Source organism: Cyprinus carpio, chromosome B6 (genome assembly GCF_018340385.1).
Source record: "Cyprinus carpio isolate SPL01 chromosome B6, ASM1834038v1, whole genome shotgun sequence".
In the NCBI taxonomy this organism is placed as follows: Eukaryota; Metazoa; Chordata; class Actinopteri; order Cypriniformes; family Cyprinidae; genus Cyprinus; species Cyprinus carpio.
In genome coordinates this window covers 29,620,430-29,641,762 of record NC_056602.1, presented here as the reverse complement: position 1 = coordinate 29,641,762, position 21,333 = coordinate 29,620,430, and the positions used below count along the sequence as shown (strand labels likewise).

Below are 21,333 nucleotides of genomic sequence, written 5' to 3'. Positions count from 1 at the left end.
TGCGCGTGAGGTTAGCGAATAGAAAGCCCAAATACTGTTTCCAGGAGCAGGGCACCGCTCGCGCTGAGACGCTAGAAACACGTCACGATCGGCTGGCTGTTGCTGTGTAGTCTCCCCGCTGCCTAATGGTTATCACCTCCGAGCGAGTAATTCTATTGGCAGGTTATGCTTTTATTCCCCAAAGTTGTGCTTACTCGACATTCCTTTGAAGTTTGAACAGGTTTAACTCTGGATAACTCCCAAACTTTGTCGAGTTCACCGGCCTTCCGCGCGGTAGGAGGTTGATCCGATTTATATTTCTAACTCGCACCTAATGTTTATATTGTGCCAGCGAATCGCATTTCTGCTCAAGAGACACGTTTTACAAACGCATATGCTTAGAAACATCTCCTCAGAATATGATTTCCTACATCTTCCCTCCACACTAAGTAGGTTTCATCTGCGATTTCCCTCAGTAATTATAAAGTACTTATACGGGCGAACCATTTTTTTGTTTTCTCAGCTAACTGACACAATAAGGCCAATAAAGACATGCGTGTGTGTGTGGAATCATCATCTCGTGGCAAGACTAACGGAAAGATCTTTCTCTCAGGATACTCTCGCCTCCCGCTCACTTCGATCAAATATTGCGCATTTGCAGATTAAGTTCACGAACATCTAATGTTACCAGACCGACTGGATTTAATTTGAATGGCGTTTTGAGTAGTTTTGAGGCTGATTATAAATTTGGGAAGGAAAAAAAAACGTTAACATTGTTTTTTTTCTTTCTTTACAGACTGCAGTAAATAAATAAATAAATAAATAAAAACACAACTGTTCGATATTTTATTTCATTTATGTTATATAAATCATGACTGCTGAGAAGAGAACTAACGTTACGTTAGTTTATGATAAGTTTATATCATTTGAACTTGTTGACATGACAACTCATTCAGCCGTTAGATTTTCAAATTCGAATCTAACGGCTGAATGAAAATCCTCTTTGTAGTGACGTTACAATATAACGATTTACAGATTTATCTCATATTACACAAATACTGTCATTCTAAAAAATTCCCAGCACTTAGAAGTCCACCTAGATTTGTTTTCTTACTAGGGTGCGTTCTTCCTCAGTGAGCAGTTCTTGCGCTCCTCCTAGTGGATGTGGAATTGTACGGAATTCCCGACCCGAAAGGGAGCAGCTACTGCGCATGCGCGGACGAAAACTCCATGATTTTTTTTTTGGCACGGGATCCTAAGGAAAAATAGGAACTTGGAAACGGAGATAAACTAAAAGCGCCCTCACAAAGACTTAATCAACCCCTCGCTCGCATATGTACACTGTAAAGACGCTTAGGAGAGCGCCGGAGCTTTGAATGAAGCGATCGCACGCTCAGGATTCTCGCGAAATTGGACGACAATGCACAGGGCGCAATAAAACCGAGCGTTATTGCTCTTTGTTTTTAAGCAGGACGGCTCGGATGGTGCGCGGGGATGAAGACGCAGGGAAGTGGCTAAAATCGCACGGCGTTAATAACAGCTCCCGCAACGGCGACATTTGCGACTCGAGTGCGTCGAGACGCTTCTTCAGTCTTCAGTCTGCGTTGTGCAGCGCGCCGAAGAAGCAGGAAACTTCGTAAACACAGAGGTACGTAGCCCGCGAGCTAAAGGAAGCTAACAGCGCGTCTACGCGACGCGACAAACTAGAACGCTTCCGTTAAAATGCAACGAATACCGATTCGTTGGTTATAATCGCGGTGGTATTACGTGTCCAGTAAGCTTGCGACACAAATAGGATGTTTAAGAATGGGCCAGCTAGCCGTCAGTACGCGACGTTTGTTTATTCTTCGGTACGTGCGGTGTTTAAAAGTACCAGTGCGATACTCAAGTAAGTACATTACTATTTTCTTTTCGTATTCAAGTGCTAGGTTTCCCAAAACTTTGCGTACTTTTATTCGTGGTGGTTTGTTTACTCTTTAGCTCGCTGCTCCAGTCATAGCCCGAGCGTTAGCCGCTTCACGGTCACCCGCCTTTGTGTAAGAATAAAAACCGTTAAAATGGTATGGTTTTAGGCGGTGACATCATCTCGATAACTTAAATTTGAATTTTTGCCTTGGCGCGCTGAGTATTTGTTTCAACTGTCACTTTTCACTCTACTGTCAACCATATGTCAGAGTTGTAACGTTACACTGACAAAAAGTACTGTGTTTTGGACTTGTACCTTACTAGTAGTATGGTATTTAGTGCGAGAGACCATGGTACATGAATATGTTGATCAAATAGTACCTTCCCTGCTGAAAAAAAACAGCATATGCTGGTTAGGTATGTTAGGTACGCTGGGATTCTGGATTATGCTGGTCCTTTTGCTGGTTTATGATGGTTTATGCTGGTCCTTTTGCTGGTTTATGCTGGTCCTTTTGCTGGTTTATGCTGGTCCTTTGCCAGCACATGACCATCATAAACCAGCAAAGGACCAGCATAAACCAGCAAAAGGACCAGCATAAACCAGCAGAGGACCAGCATGGACCAGCATAAACCAGCAAAGGACCATCATAAACCAGCAAAGGACCAGTATCCCAGCGTCAAAACATACCTAACCAGCAGTTTTTTTTTTCAACAGGGTTGTATATCAATATAGTCATAATTTCTATCTTTATGATTCTTTTCTTTCCATATTTGTATTGAAAATAGTTATAAAGCATTTATATTCTTTACTCAGACTATGTCGATGTCATCTGAAATATATTTTTCTTTACATTTTCAGATTGTCCGCTTCTGGAGAGTTTCGTAGAAGCATCCCAGTCCATTTGAGAAGAGCGGAGAGGATTGTTTGTCAAGACAGATTTGTTGTTGTATTGTGTTGTGCTTCGTTAATGCTGCGTAAATGTCCTCCAAAGAGTGTATTTCACGATTGGTGCTGACCAAGGCTGTATAAAAATGAAAAGGTACAGTATGAAGATGCAGAATGTCGTAACATCATACATACTGCAAAGTCTTGGAGTGACAAATGCATTTATTAAATGTAAAGAATACGCATGGACCTATTATGCATTTAGCATGGTAGCCCTTTTTTTCTTTCTTTTTACAAAACTGAAATATACACACTCCATATTTACTGAATCCAGAATAGTCACAGATTAAACGCTCAGAATTGGAGTGACAACTGTATTTAGATGCAGTGTGGACATATTTTCAAACTGAAATTAGTTGTGAAGTGCGAGTCAAATCTGGTTTGAAACTGAATCTGGTTCATCAGATCTGGTTTGAATCTGAATTGGGTTAATCAAGTAGGGTTGGAAACTGAATCTGGTTCATCAAATCTGGTTTTAATCTGAATTTGGTTCATCAGGTATGGTTTAAAACTGAATCTGGTTCATCAAATCTGGTTTGAAACTGAATCTGGTTCATCAGATCTGGTTTGAATCTGAATTGGATTAATCAAGTAGGGTCGGAAATTGAAGCTGGTTCATCAAATCTGGTTTTAATCTGAATTTGGTTCATCAGGTATGGTTTGAAACTGAATCTGGTTCATCAAATCTGGTTTTAATCTGAATTTGGTTCATCAAGTATGGTTTGAAACTGAATCTGGTTGATCAAATGTAGCTAGAAACTGAATCTGGTTCATCAAATGTATTTATAAACTGAATCTGGTTCATCATCTGGTTTGAAACTGAATCTGGCTCATTAAATCTCATCTGAATCTGAGTCTTGTTTGAAACTGAATCTGGTTCATCAAATCTGGTTTGAAATTGAATCCTGTCATGAAACCTAATCTGACTCTTGACATCTCATTTGAATCCAAATCTTGTTTGAAACTGAATCTGGTTCATCAAATCTGGTTTGAAATTGAATCTGGATCATGAAATCTTGTTTGAATCTCAATGTTGTTTGAAACTGAATCTGGTTCGTCAAATCTGGTTTGAAACTGAATCTGGCTCGTGACATCTCATTTGAATCTCAATCTTGTTTGAAACTGAATCTGGTTCATCAAATCTGGTTTGAAACTGAATCTGGCTCGTGACATCTCATTTGAATCTCAATCTTGTTTGAAACTGAATCTGGTTCATTAAATCTGGTTATGAACTGAATCAGGTTCATCAGATCTGGTTTCAAACTAAACTGAAACTGGTTTGTGTCTTTAGGAGCTGGATGTGTGTGAGCAGAAAATGACGGGGGGTAGTGAGAGTGGAGCAGGAGAAAAAGATGGAGGTACGACGCTCATCGCTCAGATCCCGGTTGGCTGGCAGAGGAAGGTGGAAGATGGGGCTGTGTCTTACATCAGGTACGTCCACATTTTAATTTGTGTCATAACTACTGTTCTGATCAAATGTGAGCAATGTTGCTATTAAAAGGTACATAAGGAACATTTTTCACTCGGGTTGCGTGGCTATGATGACTGCGCACTGATGTGTGTGATTTCACCCAAGCAAACTTTCCTCACACGCATGCGACTTTGTTTAGCTTTCACACTAGGGCTTCCCGTGTGGTTTAGCTAATGAGGAAGCAGTGCTCCAAAGTAGTCTGGTGTAAAGTATTTGAAAACTAGTACAGTTCGTAAGTGCTAAAACAATCTGGTAGTGAACTAAACACCCGTTCGCACCAAGAATGATGACTAAATTAGCATCCATACCAGCACTCCATAACGTTCTCTCGCTATATGCGCACGCTCCAGTTTTGTTGTCTGTTGCTTCAAATGCTCGAGCTCTTTAAGGTAGATTGAAAGTGTATTCTGATTGGCTGTTAGTGTTTTTATTGTTCATCAGCTGGAAAAAGTAGTTTTGAAAGGGTTTCCCCAATGATTCCTTGGTGTGACCAGACCTTTTGAGAGGAACAGTCTGAAACAAGTTGTTTATTTGATAATATTTGCTTTTGTTAAAGCCATCAGCTCACATTATTATGATCTATTTAACAGTGTAATGGTGAAAGACTACATTACCCATGATTCTGCAAAGAAATCTCTTATCAGAGAATCACAACAGTCAGATTTCACCAAAATCCCAATAAGTGTTTAAGTGTCCATGATCTCTTTCACTCTCCATATGCATATTTGGCAACAAACGCAAGGTATATTGTGTCTACATATATAAATATCTTTAAATTAGTAGTTTTTTTATTACTCTGTTGTTTAAATTTGTTTTATTTTTTTAATGCTTCATGGGAGTTTTATGAACAATAAGTAAAATGAACAATAAGTGGGTGGCAATGTTACACTATTATGGAATTTGTTTCGCATCGTACCTAACAACGCCCTTTAGCTGTTATAAATTCACTGTAAACCACGGCTTCACGGGGTTTATTGCTTTTATAAAACGGTTATTCCATATACGTACAGTAGTAAGGTTTCACAAAAAAAAAAACAGAGCAAATAAAGTGTAATGATATTAATAAAAACAGTATTCTTCCAAACAGTGTAGTTCTTTAGAAACAGTTGTGGAATCAACAAACAGAACCCCGAGCAACACACAAACGTAAACAAAGGTGTATGTTACTTTGTAGAGTACTTTACAACAGCTTCGAACGCGGCTCAACCAATCAGAATCAAGGACCGGAACTCTCCGTTTTATAATATGCTATAATGGGTCTGTCATTCTTACTCTCTGCTGACGTTGCTGTCAGTGCACAGCATTTCAAAGATGAAACAACGAGTGTAAGAACCAGTAAACAGACACAAATTCCATTCTGTTTTAATAGTGTAAGCAAAATGACGAAATCTTGATTAAAAACAATAAAGCTTGGCACCTTCTACTTGTGTTTATGCTGATTGTATTAATGTCTGCAGAGAAAAAAAGATGGAATTTAAGAACTGTTTCAGACTAAATATAGCTGTCAGACTTGAGTCTCCACATCAATCTTTCTCTTTTTCTTCTTCAGCCCAAGTGGTACAGTCCTTCGATCTGTGGATGAGGCGAGGGTGTATCTGCGGACAGATGGCACATGTAAATGTGGTCTCGAGTGCCCGCTAGTCCCAAATAAGGTGAGATCAACATTCATGGCTGAAACCTTCTCATTCATGACGTTTCCAGTACAAATTTGGTTGTGGATTTCTTTGCACTTTTTGGCAAATGTCACCCAGTTATTCAGTGCATACAGAAGGTTTGCTTTCTGTATCGTATAAATATTGCATACTGCAGAAATAATAAGAGTTGTGTGATAATATACAAATTTTAAACACAAAATTTATTGCATGCATTAAAAAAGGTGATTAAATGTCTTTATAAATCCCTGCAGGTCTTTAATTTTGACCCTGCTGCGATGGTCCGAGCTCCTGGTCATCAGTCAGGGAAAATAGAGGAAGACATGACCAAACTCTGTAACCATCGCAGGAAAGTTGATGCCATGGCGGCATTATGCCAAAGCATGCAGCCCTCCCATCTTCCCTCGCCGGCTCAAGCCACAGGTATTGCATCTTAATACACAAGTTATTCCAACACTGTTACTATTTAGAAGAACTGTTCCAGGTTCTGTAACATGCTGTAATGACACGTTGAAAGATTGCTTCAGTTAGCAGTTGTATCACACTTCTCATGCTAATACTTTTGTTTAATAATTAAGTAACACTTTACATTAACGTTCAATTCGTTTTTTTTTTTTTAAAGCGCATTTAAATACAACACATTGTTGTTCCAAAGAGCTGTACAGAACCAAAATACAAATAAAACCACAATACAACAGTCAAAGAAGAAAAAAAAATTTATTGATACTTCATGCATTAATTAATGCACAACATTTTTACAGCATTTACTCGTCTAAGTTAATGTTAAGAGTATTGTTCTGTTAGTTTGATACCCAATGCATGAACCAATGTTAACAATTTGACCCTTAATGGAAAGTATTACCAATTATTTTCTTGTCTATTAATGTATTGTTTAATTAATCTGCCTATATTTTATTATATTATAGCATTTATTCCAGCGTTTAAACAACTTCATAGACCTCAATTGTAGGTGCTTTACTGTAAACACATTTTTGACTTATTTTTACAAACTGAGAGACAAGTTACAATGATTGTCTCTAGTAATTAACAGCATGCCACATATGCTCTTCATGGAGGTTAACTTTTACTGAACACAGAACATTCCTTTAACAGCTTGTCTTAAAGTACATTGCAGTATGTGACCACTACTGTTCTAATGGAGAGGAGATTATTCTCTACATCTTGTCCAAATATTACATATTCAAATTACTGCATTTGTCTAAAGCATGCAGTCATCTTCAGTTCAAGTTCACTGAATTTTTTTAAACTGCAACCACTAAGTTTCCCTTTAGTAAAAACATTACTATCCATATCAAATTATGATTTACAGTGTCTATAAAAGTATTCGCCCCACTGGAGTTTTTCCACATTTGAATCACTGTGGACTTAGCAATATGTGTGTCTTTGATCAACTGTTGCTTCGTTGTTTGACTAATCACAGCTTTATAGGAGATTTGCAAAAAGAAAGTCACTGTTAAAAGATGTCTCATGACATCTTAGCAACAGTTTGCCAGAAGGCATGTCTGAGACATTGGAGCCAACTGGAAGAACGTTCTGTAGTCTGAGATCAGTCAAACACTGCCCAACAGAAATGTACTTGAAACCCAATTTTAAATATTGTTTTTAATGTTTTAATCTGAATATTTTTCAGTGTCATTAAAACAAACCCTTTTTGATTCAGTGTTAAAAAGTCCTAAAATAAACATTTGCATTTATGCATTTAGTGGATGCTTTTATCCAAAGCAACTCACAAAAGAGGAACCAAAGCAGTTTGTCAAAGAGCCAACAGTATTCATTATATACAATGCCATGTTTGGTAGACAACTTAGATTTGGATTTTTAGGGGGTAATTGCTTTTTATAGGCACTGTACCTGTCTTTAAGTTCAGCTTTCTTCAGTAAGGTGAGTTGTGTTGTCTTAATGTTTGTTTAGGAGGTGTTATATACTCAGTGGATGGCAGAGAGCCGAGAGGATCAATGGTGGCTCATGGAGACGGCATCCACTGCACTTACCCTCAGCCGAGACACAACCAACCCATTGGTTTTCCGCTGTCATCTCCCCGCTCTGTTGTGCAAAACGGTTCTGTTAGCCTCTCCCCAATTTCACGGCCTCCAGAACAGGGTTCGCCTTTAAAGAAACCCCAAACGCCAGTGGGCTGCATGCCTGGTTACGCGAAACAGCAGTGGAGCCCTCATCCACCGCTTTCCCAAAACATCCCCCAAAGGACAGTGCACAACCCCACTTCCCCTAACAGTGTAAAACCAAGTGTACACATGCATAAACATCCTTCAGACCCCTCCAACTCCTTTTCTCTATCCCCCTCTTCATCCTTAACTCTAAGTGGTCGAGCAGCTCCGCCGAACTCCCAAGGAGCGAGCGTCAAGTCGCCTTCACCTCTGTCACCCTCACATACCTTGGAAACTTTCTCACCCCGCCAGCGCTCTCGCCACTCTTCGACGTCCTCGCTCTCAGAGCACGGGGCCCAAGGGTCCGTCTTCATTCAGGGAGGCAAACCTTCCAGTCCATGTAGTCGCTTGGAGGGCATTCTGCAGCACTACAAAGACTGTAGCACGAGTGCTAACCAAAGCAACCATCAGATGTCGCAAGCCCTGTCGTTGGTGCATCCCAACGCAGGCGACAAGAGGAACGGAGTGAGTTCTGCTCAAGCCCCAGGACTGCTTGGCCTTCCACTAGGACAGATTCTCAACCAAAAGAAGAGCCAGCAAAAGGGCCACATTAATAACTCTTTCCCAGCCAGCAGCCTCCTTTCTGCAGCCGCTAAAGCCCAGGTGGCCAACCAGAAAACCCAACTCAATGCAGCCAATGCGTTGACCGCACTCCCTCTTACGGGCTTGGACAAGGAGCAGCAGTCAAAGGTATTGATTAGCACTTTAAACAGTAGCGTCCACCCCACTTCCGCCAGAGCACAGTCCCTGACCGCCCTTTTGCTTCCACACTCCCCTTCCCTTTCCCCGGCTTCCCCTGCTGTCGCTGAGAAAAACTTGAGGCGCAAACGGCAGAGGCGCTCGCCCACCGTTTTGAACATGTTCAAAGATTCGCAGTTAGGTTGGACCGCAGGAGATCTCTCCGGGCCGCCTCTGCTCATCTCCCCATGCCTTTCACCACCTTCTCCTCCTGTACCTCATTTAGACAACCACCGGCTGTCCGTCGGTCCTCCGAATGCCTCCAGGTTGCAGGATTCGGAGGAAGGCAGGAAGCTAGGACTTGCTAATTCCCTCCCATCTCCATCCCAACCCCTTTCCGCCCTGCTTCAGCTTCTTAGCATGCAAAGCGCAACCCAGCAACCCGGCGTTGCCACTGCCATACCTAGCAACAGGCACACAAACACATTGCCCTCTTCACCGAGACCCATCACTCCACAGACGCCCCAATGCGACATGCAGTCCACATTACGTTTACCCAACCACACCCTGCAACCTCAACCCCAAAGCACAGTGCCCATGCCAGAACCTCCTATCCAGCGACCCCCATCCCAACCCTTTCCTTTGATGGGTGACGAGACAACCATGAACCTCAAAACAACCTCCAGCAGCACCATCCTGAACTTGAGCCAGACGACGACGACGGACCTCAACAGTTCAATTCTGAGCATGATGAACCAGATGTCCTCTACATGCTTGCCCTCATTCCCAGAGAAAGGTTGTGGACCCAAAACAACAGAGACTTGTCTTGACCACAGTACCTACCAAATTAACCAATCAAACCACAACCAAGCCTTGGAAAGTAAAGGTGAGACTTAGGCATGTGACGGTATCAAAATTTTCATGTTGCAATAATTGCTAAAACTTTTATCACGGTGCAAAATAGTGTTGTCATAATAAAGTACAACACCTTTTTTTCTTATAACAAAAAGAACTGGACATTTAAATACAATTAAAGCAATACGCAAAAGATGGAAACAATGTTTCAAACAAGTTAAAGTGCAAAAGAATTATAAAGATCCATGTAAAGGCCCGTTCACAACAAGGACGATAACGATGAAGATATAGTTCTAAAACTAAAGATAAAGTCTAAAACTAAAACTAAAGATAAAGTCACAGAGAAAAAATAAACAATAAATCACTAACAACATCAATTATAACCATCATACAAACGATAAAAACAAAAAAACCAAAACCCAGTCAGAATCAATCCTACTATCACGAGTGCGAGAATTTAAAGCGGCAGACGCGTGTGTGTTTAGAATAAATCGTCCGCTGGTGTGGACGCTAATCTTTATAGTTATATTTATAGTTATTATCATTATAGTCAACATTAATAATGAGCAATAGCTTCTTTTTTTACAGAAGTTATTATTATTTGTTGAAAATTACATATTAGCACGGGTCCATTAAATAATACTGTTAGTATTTTTTATTGTAATAGCGTGTTATTAAATGTTGAAATGAACTAAGATTATATAAATATAAATGCTAAATTATAAATGCTTTAGAATATTTTTTTTGTTTGTTTACATCAGTGCGCATGCGTCTGTGATGCAGCATACATCGGTTTTGTGTATTTTAAACAATTGATGGGCAAATTAATTTATTATTTTTTGTATTTAATTTAATTATCAATTTAGTATTATTAAAATGCATTTAAAAAAAATCTGAATAATTTGTAATACACTACCAGTAAAAGTGTTTGAACAGTAATATTTTTAATCTCTGCTGCTCATCAAGCCTGCATTAATTTGATCCCAAGTACAGCAAAAACAATAAAATTTTGAAATGAAGTTTTGTTTTTGAGTGTATTTTAAAATTTAATTTATTCCTGTGATTTCAATGCTAAATTTTCAGCTTCCCTTCAGTATCACATGGTCCTTCAGAAATCATTCTAATATGCTGATTTGCTGCTCAAGAAACATTTATTATTATTATTATTATTATTATTATGTTGAAAACAGCTAGGTAGAAAATTCAAAAGAACAGCATTTATCTGAAATGGAAATCTTTTGTAACAATATAAATGAAAGTAGTAATTTCTATAATTTTTCCCATCTTCATAGTGTTTAATGCTGCACAAGCTTTTTATTTCAGATAAATAAAGTAGTAATTTCTATAATTTTTCCCAAAACAAAAAATAAGAAGAATACTAAATAATGAAGTGGAATAGTGTTTAATGCTGCACAAGCTTTTTATTTCAGATAAATGCTGATCTTTGGATCTATCTATTCATCAAAGATTCCTAAAAGTTTTTTTACTCAACTGTTTTAAATATTGATAATAATAAATGTTTCTAGAACAGAAAATCAGCCTATTAGAATGATTTCTGAAGACCATGTGACACTAAAGACTGGAGTAATGATGCTGAAAATACAGCTGTGCATCACAGAAATAAAAAAGCCCATGCTATTAATATCGTGCATGTTCATTATCATGATATATTGTAACACCGGCACATGTATAGTGATAATCTTCTTTGCTTCTGTTTCTTGAGGCATTTTCGAAGCAATAGTGGTTTGGGTGGTTCATCTGACACTTGTGTTTTCTCGGCAGGTCCTGTAGAGTCGATGGATCAGCCGGACTCGGATGCAAGATTGCTGGGTGGCTGTGAGCCAGACCACAGCCTCTCTCTGCCCAATGCACCCTCTTCTGACCCTTCTAACCCTACAACCGACCCCGCTGTTTCCCTTGCAGAGGCTTTTCCCTTCATGTCTCAAGAACAGCTCCTCCAGCTTCTCTCCTCCAACGCCGGTCTGCCCTCCCTGTTACCGCCCTTCCTCGGCTCCCTGCCTTTAGGGGTCTGGATGAGCAGTCAACCTTCGGTGCCCGGCAGTGCCCAAGCCCAGCCAACCAGTGCCATCCTAAACCAAGGCTCTCCTCTCAGCGTCCTAAACCAGGGCGAGCTTCCTGTCAACCTCGTGAGCCTGTTAAATCCTCCGGGTTCTGCTGCGGCTGAAGCAGAGGTGGAAGGTGGTGAAAAACCCCCTGGGCTTCAAGCCCTCCTCATGGCTTCGTTGTTGCTCGGCCAGAACCCGGCTGCCATGTTGCCACTACCAGCGCTCAACCTGGAGCTTCCTACACTGCAGCAGGTCTTTGCGGACGGAGTGTCCCTGGAGAAGACCCCTGCTCTGCTGGATTCGGTCCTGATGGGGCCGGGGCTCCTGGAGGCTCTACAAACTCTAGCGCCCAGCGCAGACGGCCAGTCGCTGCTTCTTTCCGCCCATCTCACTCCACCCCCTCATGCCTTTCTGTCGCTCAACCCCGCTCTGCTGACCGCAGCTCTCGCCCAGACCGAACCCCTTCCCAGCCACCCTCAATCCCCCCCGCCTCACTCTCAGGTAAACCATGCTTCGCTGCATGTGCACATACAGTCTGCATGCTTCCAATTGATGCATCTGTTTACAGTGACAGGGTTCCCCAACCTAGTGGTTAAAGATGGAACTGCATCCATGGAGCACTATAGCAGTCATAAGTAGCACAGGGTATATTTGTAGCAAAAGCCAACAATTCATAATATGGTTCGAAATCATTGATTTCTCTTTTATGTCAAAAATCATTAGGATATTAAGTAAAGATCATGTTCCATGAAGATATGTTGTACATTTCCTACTGTAAATATATCAAAGCTTTATTTTTGATTAGTAATATGCATTGCTAAGAACTTAATTTGGAAAACTTAAAAGGTGATTTTCTCAATATTTAGATTTTTTTTTTTTTTTTTTTTTTCACCCTCAGATTCCAGATTTTTTTTAAATAGTTGTATCTCAGCCAAATATTGTCTTATAATAACAAACCATACATCAATGGAAAGCTTATTTATTAAAAAAAAAAAAATAGAATTGTGGTCACATTTGTGCATGTTTAATACTAGTGTGAATTTCATAAAAGCTATGCAAATAAATGTCAGGGTTGGGGTTAATCTCAAAATCAAAAGCATTGGACATTATATTCTTCTAATTGTGGCATTATTTTCATGACAGTTATGTGCATTTAAACTCAACCCAGTCTCCATATTTTTAGCCACCTACTATAATGCATTTACTGTAATGCAAAACAAATAATTAAATACTATTTAAACGGCAATTTCTAAGTCCTTGTGTCTGGTGCATGCATGTTGTTGTTTTTTTGCATTTCATTGAGAATTTATTTTGAAAATGTGATTAATTGTCATGAAATCAGTGTCACATTGCAAATCTTAATGCTAAAGGGATAGTTCACCCAAAAATTAAAATCATCCCCATTTACTCACCGTTATGTTGTTACAAACCCATAACCCTTTTTAGTTGCTTGGGCTTTCCATTGAGACACAGGTTAAAAAAAAAGTGTTGTTGTTTATTTGCCAGTGGAATATTGTTTTGAGATCCAAGTACATGCATCTTGTGCAATGCATATGTGAATCTGTGTGGCTGTAGGGGACTCTGTCCAGCCCAGCTCTAGTTTCTACCTCGGTGTCCTGCGGCCCTCTGGTGTCCGGCATGGGGCCGGAAGTGTGTGACCCTCTGGCCGAGCAGGACAAGAACAACACCCAGACACCTCACTTCCTGCCGCCTCTGCTCGCCCCCGGGGTTCTTGGTAAGTCGATCAGTCTTTCAATTAAAATGCATCTGAACATGACCATTTTAAATGTGCCTTGCTTTGGAATAACTGTATTATGTTCTTCTTTCAGTTAGTGTGACTTTACAGTAATGTTTAGAGCCAGACCGATATATCGTTTTGCCGATATTATCGGCCGATATGAGCCTGTCGCCAATGTATCGGTATTGGCGAATATGCTGCCGATATAATTGTTCTTTTTACAGAACACATAATGCAGATAAAATGCTGATAAAATGCTTGAAACGGTGTAATTACTTAGTTTGTCCAGCAGAGTGCGCTCCATTGTTTGATACTGGCGACCTGTAAGCTTAAGTCTATGGAAAACCATTGAAACGTTGAACGGCCATATTTAATTAAATTAAAGTTGAATAAACTCCAACTTTACTGTTCAGTGCACTGATGTCAGACCCATTTTGGATAATAAAGTTTATTGTTAAATTGTTAAATGCCTCCATTACTCTGTCACGTCATTATAAATATTTGATCACCATTTTTGAGTGATCATTGCAAAAAATGTGTTTATGTACATATATTCTGTTTATGTATGTACTGTATTCTGTATAGTACACACGAATGGGAAAGTGTCCAAACTTTTGACTTTTGGTACTGTACTATAATATACACAAAGAATATCGTCCAATATATCGGTATCTGCCTTTTTTTACTCCCTTGTATCGTATCGGCCCCAAAAAACCCATATCGGTCGGGCTCTAGTAATCTTAAGTCTTTAATGAACCCAAGAGAGCTATTGTTTCTTCCGAAAGGGAGTTTAATAATAGTGTATTTTGAGTTTGCATTTGAAAATTGGCGGACGTTGTATATATTTGTACATGGTGTTGTTTTCGTACTGACATACTATTAAGGTTTTTGTTAATATTTTGATTTTAATTTTACAGTTTAGTAATTTTGTTTTTTGTTATTACCATGTTTTTTTGTTTTAAATAGGTTTAGTTTTTACTAAGTTAAATTAGTAAAAAAAAATTAGAAAAAAAAAATTTCTCAACTAAACTATTTTTTTTTTTTGTTATTTATGTTTTTATGTATTTTTAGAATATTTATGTTTGTTTGTAATGGTTTTTTTTTTTCATTTGAATATTTTCAATAATTAAATTAGTGATGGATAAGAATAATTTCAAATATTATAAAACCTATAATAATACACTAAAAAACCTATAATAACACTCCAAACAGCTGTTGTAACGCTTCAAACGTACACCTTTGTTTATGTTTGTGTGTTGCTCGGCAACCACTTTGTTGCAACCACAGCTGTTTCTGAGGAACTACATTGTTTGGTGGAAGAATACTGTTTTTATTAATATCATTACACTTTATTTGCTCTGTTTTATTTTGTGAAATAATTTTACATTTATATTGAATAACCATTTTATAAAAGCAATAAGCCCCGTGAAGCCGTGGTTTACATTGAATTTATAACAGCTAAAGGGGTTACTCCGCTTTGTGCCATACCTAACAACGCCCCTTAGCTGTTATAAATTCACTGTAAACCACGGCTTCTTGGGGATTATTGCTTTATTATGAAACTGTTTTTATTTGATCGCCAAACCCAAATCAGTCGAGCACTAGCTGAAAGTTCAATGCATCACTTCTTATGAGTCGATGTGATGCAAAACAAAGCCTCAGCGGTTTATAAACAAGCAATCACTACTAGTTTCCTTCTTGTTTGTTTCTCTGCTGTTCTTTCTATGTCCACAACACTTTTTTACCATAGAGCTGCAGTTTTGAGCTGTGGAGGGTTTATCGGCTGCACTTGAAGTCGCTCGTCCTGCCAAGTAGCATTACTTTGGCTTTTTGCAGACTGTCTTCTGCGGGAGATTGTGAACCTGCGGTGACATCTCAGCCGAATCAGCAGACTCACTCACACTGACTGCTGGGAAAATGAATCAGACTTGAGTGTTTTTTCTTCAGGTTTGGCCACAGCAGTGACAGTGTTCAGTGCAGAACTGCTGACGCACGGCGCTCGGCCGTATTTGTGGCCTGCATTTCATTTTTGGGACTGAGAAACACTGTACATGATGTGAGAAGAGTTCACTATTTAGGTTTGCATGGACTCACTAACTTTACCTTTAGCTAGTTTTAGCCAGAGATACCTTGCTGCTGCACAAGATGACATTATTGTTCTGCATGAGCAGATGATAATTTTGACTTAATGAGTATATGATAACTAGAAAATTAACATTTTTGTCTTCATTGGGACTGGAGTTGAATGCTAAGGGACATTTTGCTCCGGTTTGTTTAGGTTTAGGAAATGTAAGAAAATAAATTCTATTATTATATAGAATTTAAATCGGTGCAATTAATTATGGATAAACCTGTCCGTCATCTTACATTGATGCAAGTTCTGATGAATATGATACAGTACGACGTGATAAAATCTAAGAGAATGCAGTTATGTGATCCTAAAATTCAAGATGTGAATGCAAAAATCACACTCTTATGTTTATATCATATGATATAGTTTACTAGTATCAGACCAGCAAAAGTGCTGTTTTACTGAATATCAGCATGACTGCAAATTAATATTGATTTTATATAACCGTTCAACAGACAAGAAGGTAATATTGTTACATTTTAGACACACTATTGTCAATTTATTGTCAAAGAAACCGTTCTAATGAAAGCCACAGCTGAACCATTGAGCGTCTCTGATCAACACACAGTAGTGGTTCTGCACTGAATGAATCAGCTGTTTGAATAAAACGAGCGAGTCACTGATTCAATGACTCTTCATAAAGAGTCTCCTGCTTAGTTTCTGAACGAATCAGTTTCAGAATAAAAATGAACGACTGAATGATTCCCTGACTTTTAGTTTATTATTTACACTATCATTTCATATTATAAAAAAATCATATTTTAATATAAAAAAAACATTAATAATCATTTAAAACCAATTATTTTTACAGCATACACTAATTGCAGTGTAAATGCTAGTTTACTTATAACACTTCAGATGCAGCTTCTGAAGGTTTCACATTTAACACTGTAATTTACTTTAAATTGACTTTTCGGGGGTCATTGCTCAGCAATAATTGATGTGTGATTTAATTTGCTATTGATTGGATTCATTTATCGACACATCATAGTCTATATACAAACTATTGAGACACATGGTGTTGGGTCATATACTGAATTAGTTCTTGAGTGTTTGAGCTGCTAGTGATGGTGTTTCTCTCTGTGTTCAGGTCACCTCACAGCTCTGGGTAACATCAGCAGTCTTCACGGTTTATTAGGAGCCGGACCCCTTCTACTGCCACAGGGGCCGTCTCTGAGCGTCCCGCTAACACAGAACCAGACCGCGCTTAACCCGCTCACCTGCCTGCAGGTAAACTCACACCTGAGCCACGAGCAGACGGGGAGTTCACATAGAAATAACAGAAAAATTCATCAGTTTTTTTATGTTTTTGAAAGATCTCTTCCGTTCAAGGCTGCATTTATTTGATCAAAAATACATTAAAAATAGTGAAATATTATTACAATGTAAAATAACTGTTTTCTATGTGAATCTCTGTTAAACTTTAATTTATTTCTGTGATCAAAGCTGTATTTTCAGCATCATTACTCCAGTCTTCAGTGTCACATGATCTTCAGAAATCATTCTAATAAGATGATTTGCTGCTCGAGAAACATTTCCGATTATTATCAATGTTGAACACAGTTGTGCTGCTACATATTCTCATTCTCAGCTGACGATGGCGCCGGCGCTCATGGGAGAGAAGCCCGTGGCTCTACACGAGACGCCTCCGTCACAAGATCAGCTTCCCTCGGCCTCGATATCCCAAGATTCCCTGCTAAACCCCATCCAGACGCCGCTGCAGCAGAGAGAGACGTTTGACCCATACGGCTCCTTCATGGACACCATCTACACCTCCTTCCTGCAGGTGAGCGAGCGCGATTGAGATTCAGATAATCTCATTCTGTAAAAAAAAAAAAAAAAAACGTTAAATCAAATTCGAGAATCGAATCGTGAGTTGAGTGAATCGTTACATTCCTAACACCATCTACACTAGGGCTGTCAATATGGCTGAAAAACTAGTCAAATTGTGTACTTAAATATAATCAATATTCGAATTATAATTGCATTTAAAAGGCATGATTTCAGTTAAGGGGGAAAAAAAGCTTTTGGCTTCTCTCTTCAGGGGTATATAATATATATATATCAAAATATTACTAATGCACATTTATTCAAAGCAATAAAATAACACAGTTATCTTTGGAAAAAAGTGCATATTTTTTTTAAATAATGTTTATAAACCATGTATAATTAAGTTGCTTAAACAATTAGAAACAAAACAGCATTACGTATGTATGTATAGTTTTATTCAAAGCACCGAAAACTAGAGATGCACGATATTATCGGATCAATATCGTAATCGGCCGATAATGGCTTTAAATGTAAATATCGGCATCGGCCCGATATGGAAATTTATGCCGAAATCTCTTGCTGATAAGAGGAATATTTAAACTGAGAAAGCACATACATGTATGATGACGTAAACAGTAATAGCACCAGCAGCAGCAGCCTCCCCCGGGTCCTAAAGCCTGTTCAGTAATGAGTTTTAATTCGGTAGGGGGCGCTGTTGGCATACTTCTAATAAAATGAAAGTAAAATACTCAAATAATGTTTAGACTGTTTTTTTTTTTTTTTTTTTTTATATTAAATAAAGCAGTAATTGATGTCATAAAATCATGCGTATGTTTTGATATAAAGTTGAGAAGCTACAGCTTACATGAAAAAAATAATCACAAACAAGACACTTAAATTTAATAATTTTATATATACCGTTTTTTTTTTTTAATTGAGCTCTATTTTCAGAATTTTTACAACTCTTTTTCTTTATACCATTTACAGATGTTAAATCATAAAATAAAATGTCAAGGTTACCCCTGCATCTTTCTGAAAAAAAAAAAAAATGCAGTGATTAATGTGTAGTTTATTTGCAAATCTTCATTGTCATTATAAAATAACTTTATTATTGTTTATTTAATTCTAACAAATAAGTCATTATAAAATAACTTTATTATTGTTTATTTAATTCTAACAAATAAGTTCTTGTTGAAAACTAACCAAAATTAAAAATAATCATATAACAGTATCGGTTATCTGCTGAAATTAAATGAAAATTATCGGGATATCAGCAAAAATCCAATATCGTGCATCCCTACCGAAAACCAATCACAAAGAGTACTTTTTCTGTTTAAAAACATAAGATGCAGTGGTACTGAGAAAAAAATGCCATACTCAAGAATTCTGTTTTTTAAAAGTTTAACTTACATTAATGTAACATGGTTTTCAAAACATGCCACTCTCTTGTGTGAGACACGAGTGCAAAGCTGATAGATGTCCCTCGAGAAAATGTGTGAACGGCGTCTTCTCCGCGTTGATGTTCTCTTTTTCCGCAGTGTTTTGAAAGAACAACGCAGCATCTTACTGGATAGGCTAATAAAGCGTTAAAATGCATCGTCAGTGCATCTTGTGTCCACTGATAAGCTGCCCGACGCACACCTAAAACCAACGTTTTTGCATTCGACTGGATTTTTATTTTAAATGCGAAGAATATTCGAAATTAGAATTTTTTTTTTCTTGACTTCCCTAATTTACACCTCCTTCCTGCAGGTGAACGAGCGTGATTCATACCCGGAGCTGCCTCCGCCCCTCAGCCCTCGCCGAGCCTGCTCCGTCCACAACCCGGACCTGACCCGCCTCGGCTTGGACACGGCCCAGTCCCAGTCTCCGGCCCGAGGGACGCCCAAACAGCGAGGACCCGTCGACGCCGCCGCCCTGCGACGCCCCGCTGGAGGAGGCCAAGACCGACGGCTCGGCCGCAGTCTACAGCAACGGGATCGGCTCCGGAGCGGAGGGCCGAGGAGGCGAGGAGGAGGAGGATGGACGAAGGCCGCAGGGATATTTGAGTCCGGGTGAGCGGCTCAGAGAGGCAGCCGAGGACATCAGAGACGCAGAGCAAGTCCGGGTGAGTGCGCTTATCACGCCTTATTCAGATGCTCTTATAGTATTTATTCAGATTTTTCAACTTCTTACATTCTTTATTTTACTATTTAGCTGGAAGTTACTTTTTAAAAATTTTTTTTTGTCATTTTGTTATGAGTTTATATAACTTATTAGTCTCTTTATTATTTCTATTTAGCTTTATTTGTTTTAGTTTACTTGTTTTGTAATTTTGTTGTGTGCGTCTTTCATTTTTATATATATTTTTAAATATTTTTGTTTAGGTTTTAGTAATTTGATGTGTTTTTGTCATTTCTATTAGTTTTTTTTCTATTTTTTCTATTTGACTTGAAGTTAGTTCAGTTTTAGTCATTTTGTTGTTGTCTTTGTCATTTCTATTAGTTTTTTATTTCTATTTTTTTCTATTGGACGAAGTTTAGTTTTAGTAATTTTATGTGCTTTTGTCATGTTTATTTTAACATTTATATTTGCCTTTTAATTATTTTTTATTTCAATTTAAGTTTTAGCATTTTTTTGTGCTTTTTTTACATTTCTATTTAGCTTTCAGTTATTTTAATTTCACTTTAAGTTTTGGTAATATTGTTTTATCAGTAGAAGTTTGATCAATATTGTGATCACGATTGTTTAACAGGATTATGTGTGGCCCATCATATCCCCTCTAATATGATGGCAGGGAAACTCTGAATAGCATACTAATGCCTGAAATGTTTATTTTTGCACACTGCTTCATATACCTCTTTCATTAATAGCTTTGTGTACTGAGTAGTGTACTAGACTTTATTTCTCAGCTTGACCCTGGTTTCTTTCTCTCCGTCTGCGCTCAGGCTGAAGATGTGCACACAGGAGCCAGAAGGGGGCGCAAGAGGAAGCAGTCGTAAGTGCAGCCATCCAGAACCTGACACGTTTATTCACACATGAAGTGCTTTGTGTTTAACTTCATCTTCTTCTTCCTCCTGTCAGGCTGCAGAGAGGAGCAGCCCTGCTGGGTGGCATCGACAGCATCATTGAGGAGCCGACGGTGAGACACACACACACACACTCTCTCTCTCTCTCTCTCTCTCTCTCTCTCTCACACACACAAACACACTCACACACACAATCTGTCTCTCATACACACACACACACACACACACACACTCTTACACACACTCACACACACTCTCTCTCTCTCTCTCACACACACACACACTTTTATCATACAAACACACATGCACACTCTCTCACACACTCTCTTACACACACTCACACACACACACACTCTCTCTCTCTCTCACACACACACACCACACACACACACACACACACACACTCTCTCTCTCTCACACACACACACACACACACACACACACACACACACCACACTCTCTCTCACACACACTCACTTACACACACTCACAAACACACACACACACACTCTCTCTCTCACACACTCTCTTTCACAAACACACACACACACACACACACACCTCTCTCTCTCTTTTTATCATACAACAACACACATGCACACTCTCTCACACACTCTCTTACACACACTCACACACACACACTCTCTCTCTCACACACTCTCTCACACACACACACACACACACACACACACTCTCTCTCTCTCACACACTCTCTCACTCACACACACACACACACACACACACACACACTCTCTCTCTCACACACTCTCTTTCACAAACACACACACACACTCTCTCTCTCTCACACACACACACACACACACACACTCTCTCTCACACACTCTCTCACACACACTTACACACACACTCACACACTCTCTCTCTCTCTCTCTCACACACACACACACACACAGACACTCTCTCTCACACACACACTCTCACACTCTC

General features: G+C 39.0%; 1 protein-coding gene across 3 annotated transcripts; it reads left to right on the top strand.

Moving 5' to 3' along the window:
• Nucleotides 1–1,153: 1,153 nt before the first annotated feature.
• On the top strand, nucleotides 1,154–20,498 carry LOC109072586 (methyl-CpG-binding domain protein 6-like). Of its 3 annotated transcripts, none has more exons than XM_042726698.1 (13): nucleotides 1,154–1,627; nucleotides 2,744–2,924; nucleotides 4,122–4,261; nucleotides 5,851–5,953; nucleotides 6,208–6,376; nucleotides 7,889–9,703; nucleotides 11,455–12,239; nucleotides 13,314–13,473; nucleotides 16,698–16,837; nucleotides 17,199–17,393; nucleotides 19,130–19,484; nucleotides 20,305–20,354; nucleotides 20,441–20,498. In XM_042726698.1, exons 3-11 carry the CDS (start codon nucleotides 4,146–4,148, stop codon nucleotides 19,433–19,435), a joined length of 3,789 nt encoding a protein of 1,262 aa, XP_042582632.1. In that variant the 5' UTR covers nucleotides 1,154–1,627; nucleotides 2,744–2,924; nucleotides 4,122–4,145; the 3' UTR covers nucleotides 19,436–19,484; nucleotides 20,305–20,354; nucleotides 20,441–20,498. The 3 variants fall into 3 exon arrangements, with proteins under 3 accessions (XP_042582632.1, XP_042582630.1, XP_042582631.1); XM_042726696.1 differs by having other exon boundaries at nucleotides 1,156–1,627; nucleotides 7,886–9,703; XM_042726697.1 differs by lacking the exon at nucleotides 1,154–1,627 and adding an exon at nucleotides 1,634–1,867 and having other exon boundaries at nucleotides 7,886–9,703.
• The last annotated feature ends 835 nt before the right edge of the window (nucleotides 20,499–21,333 follow it).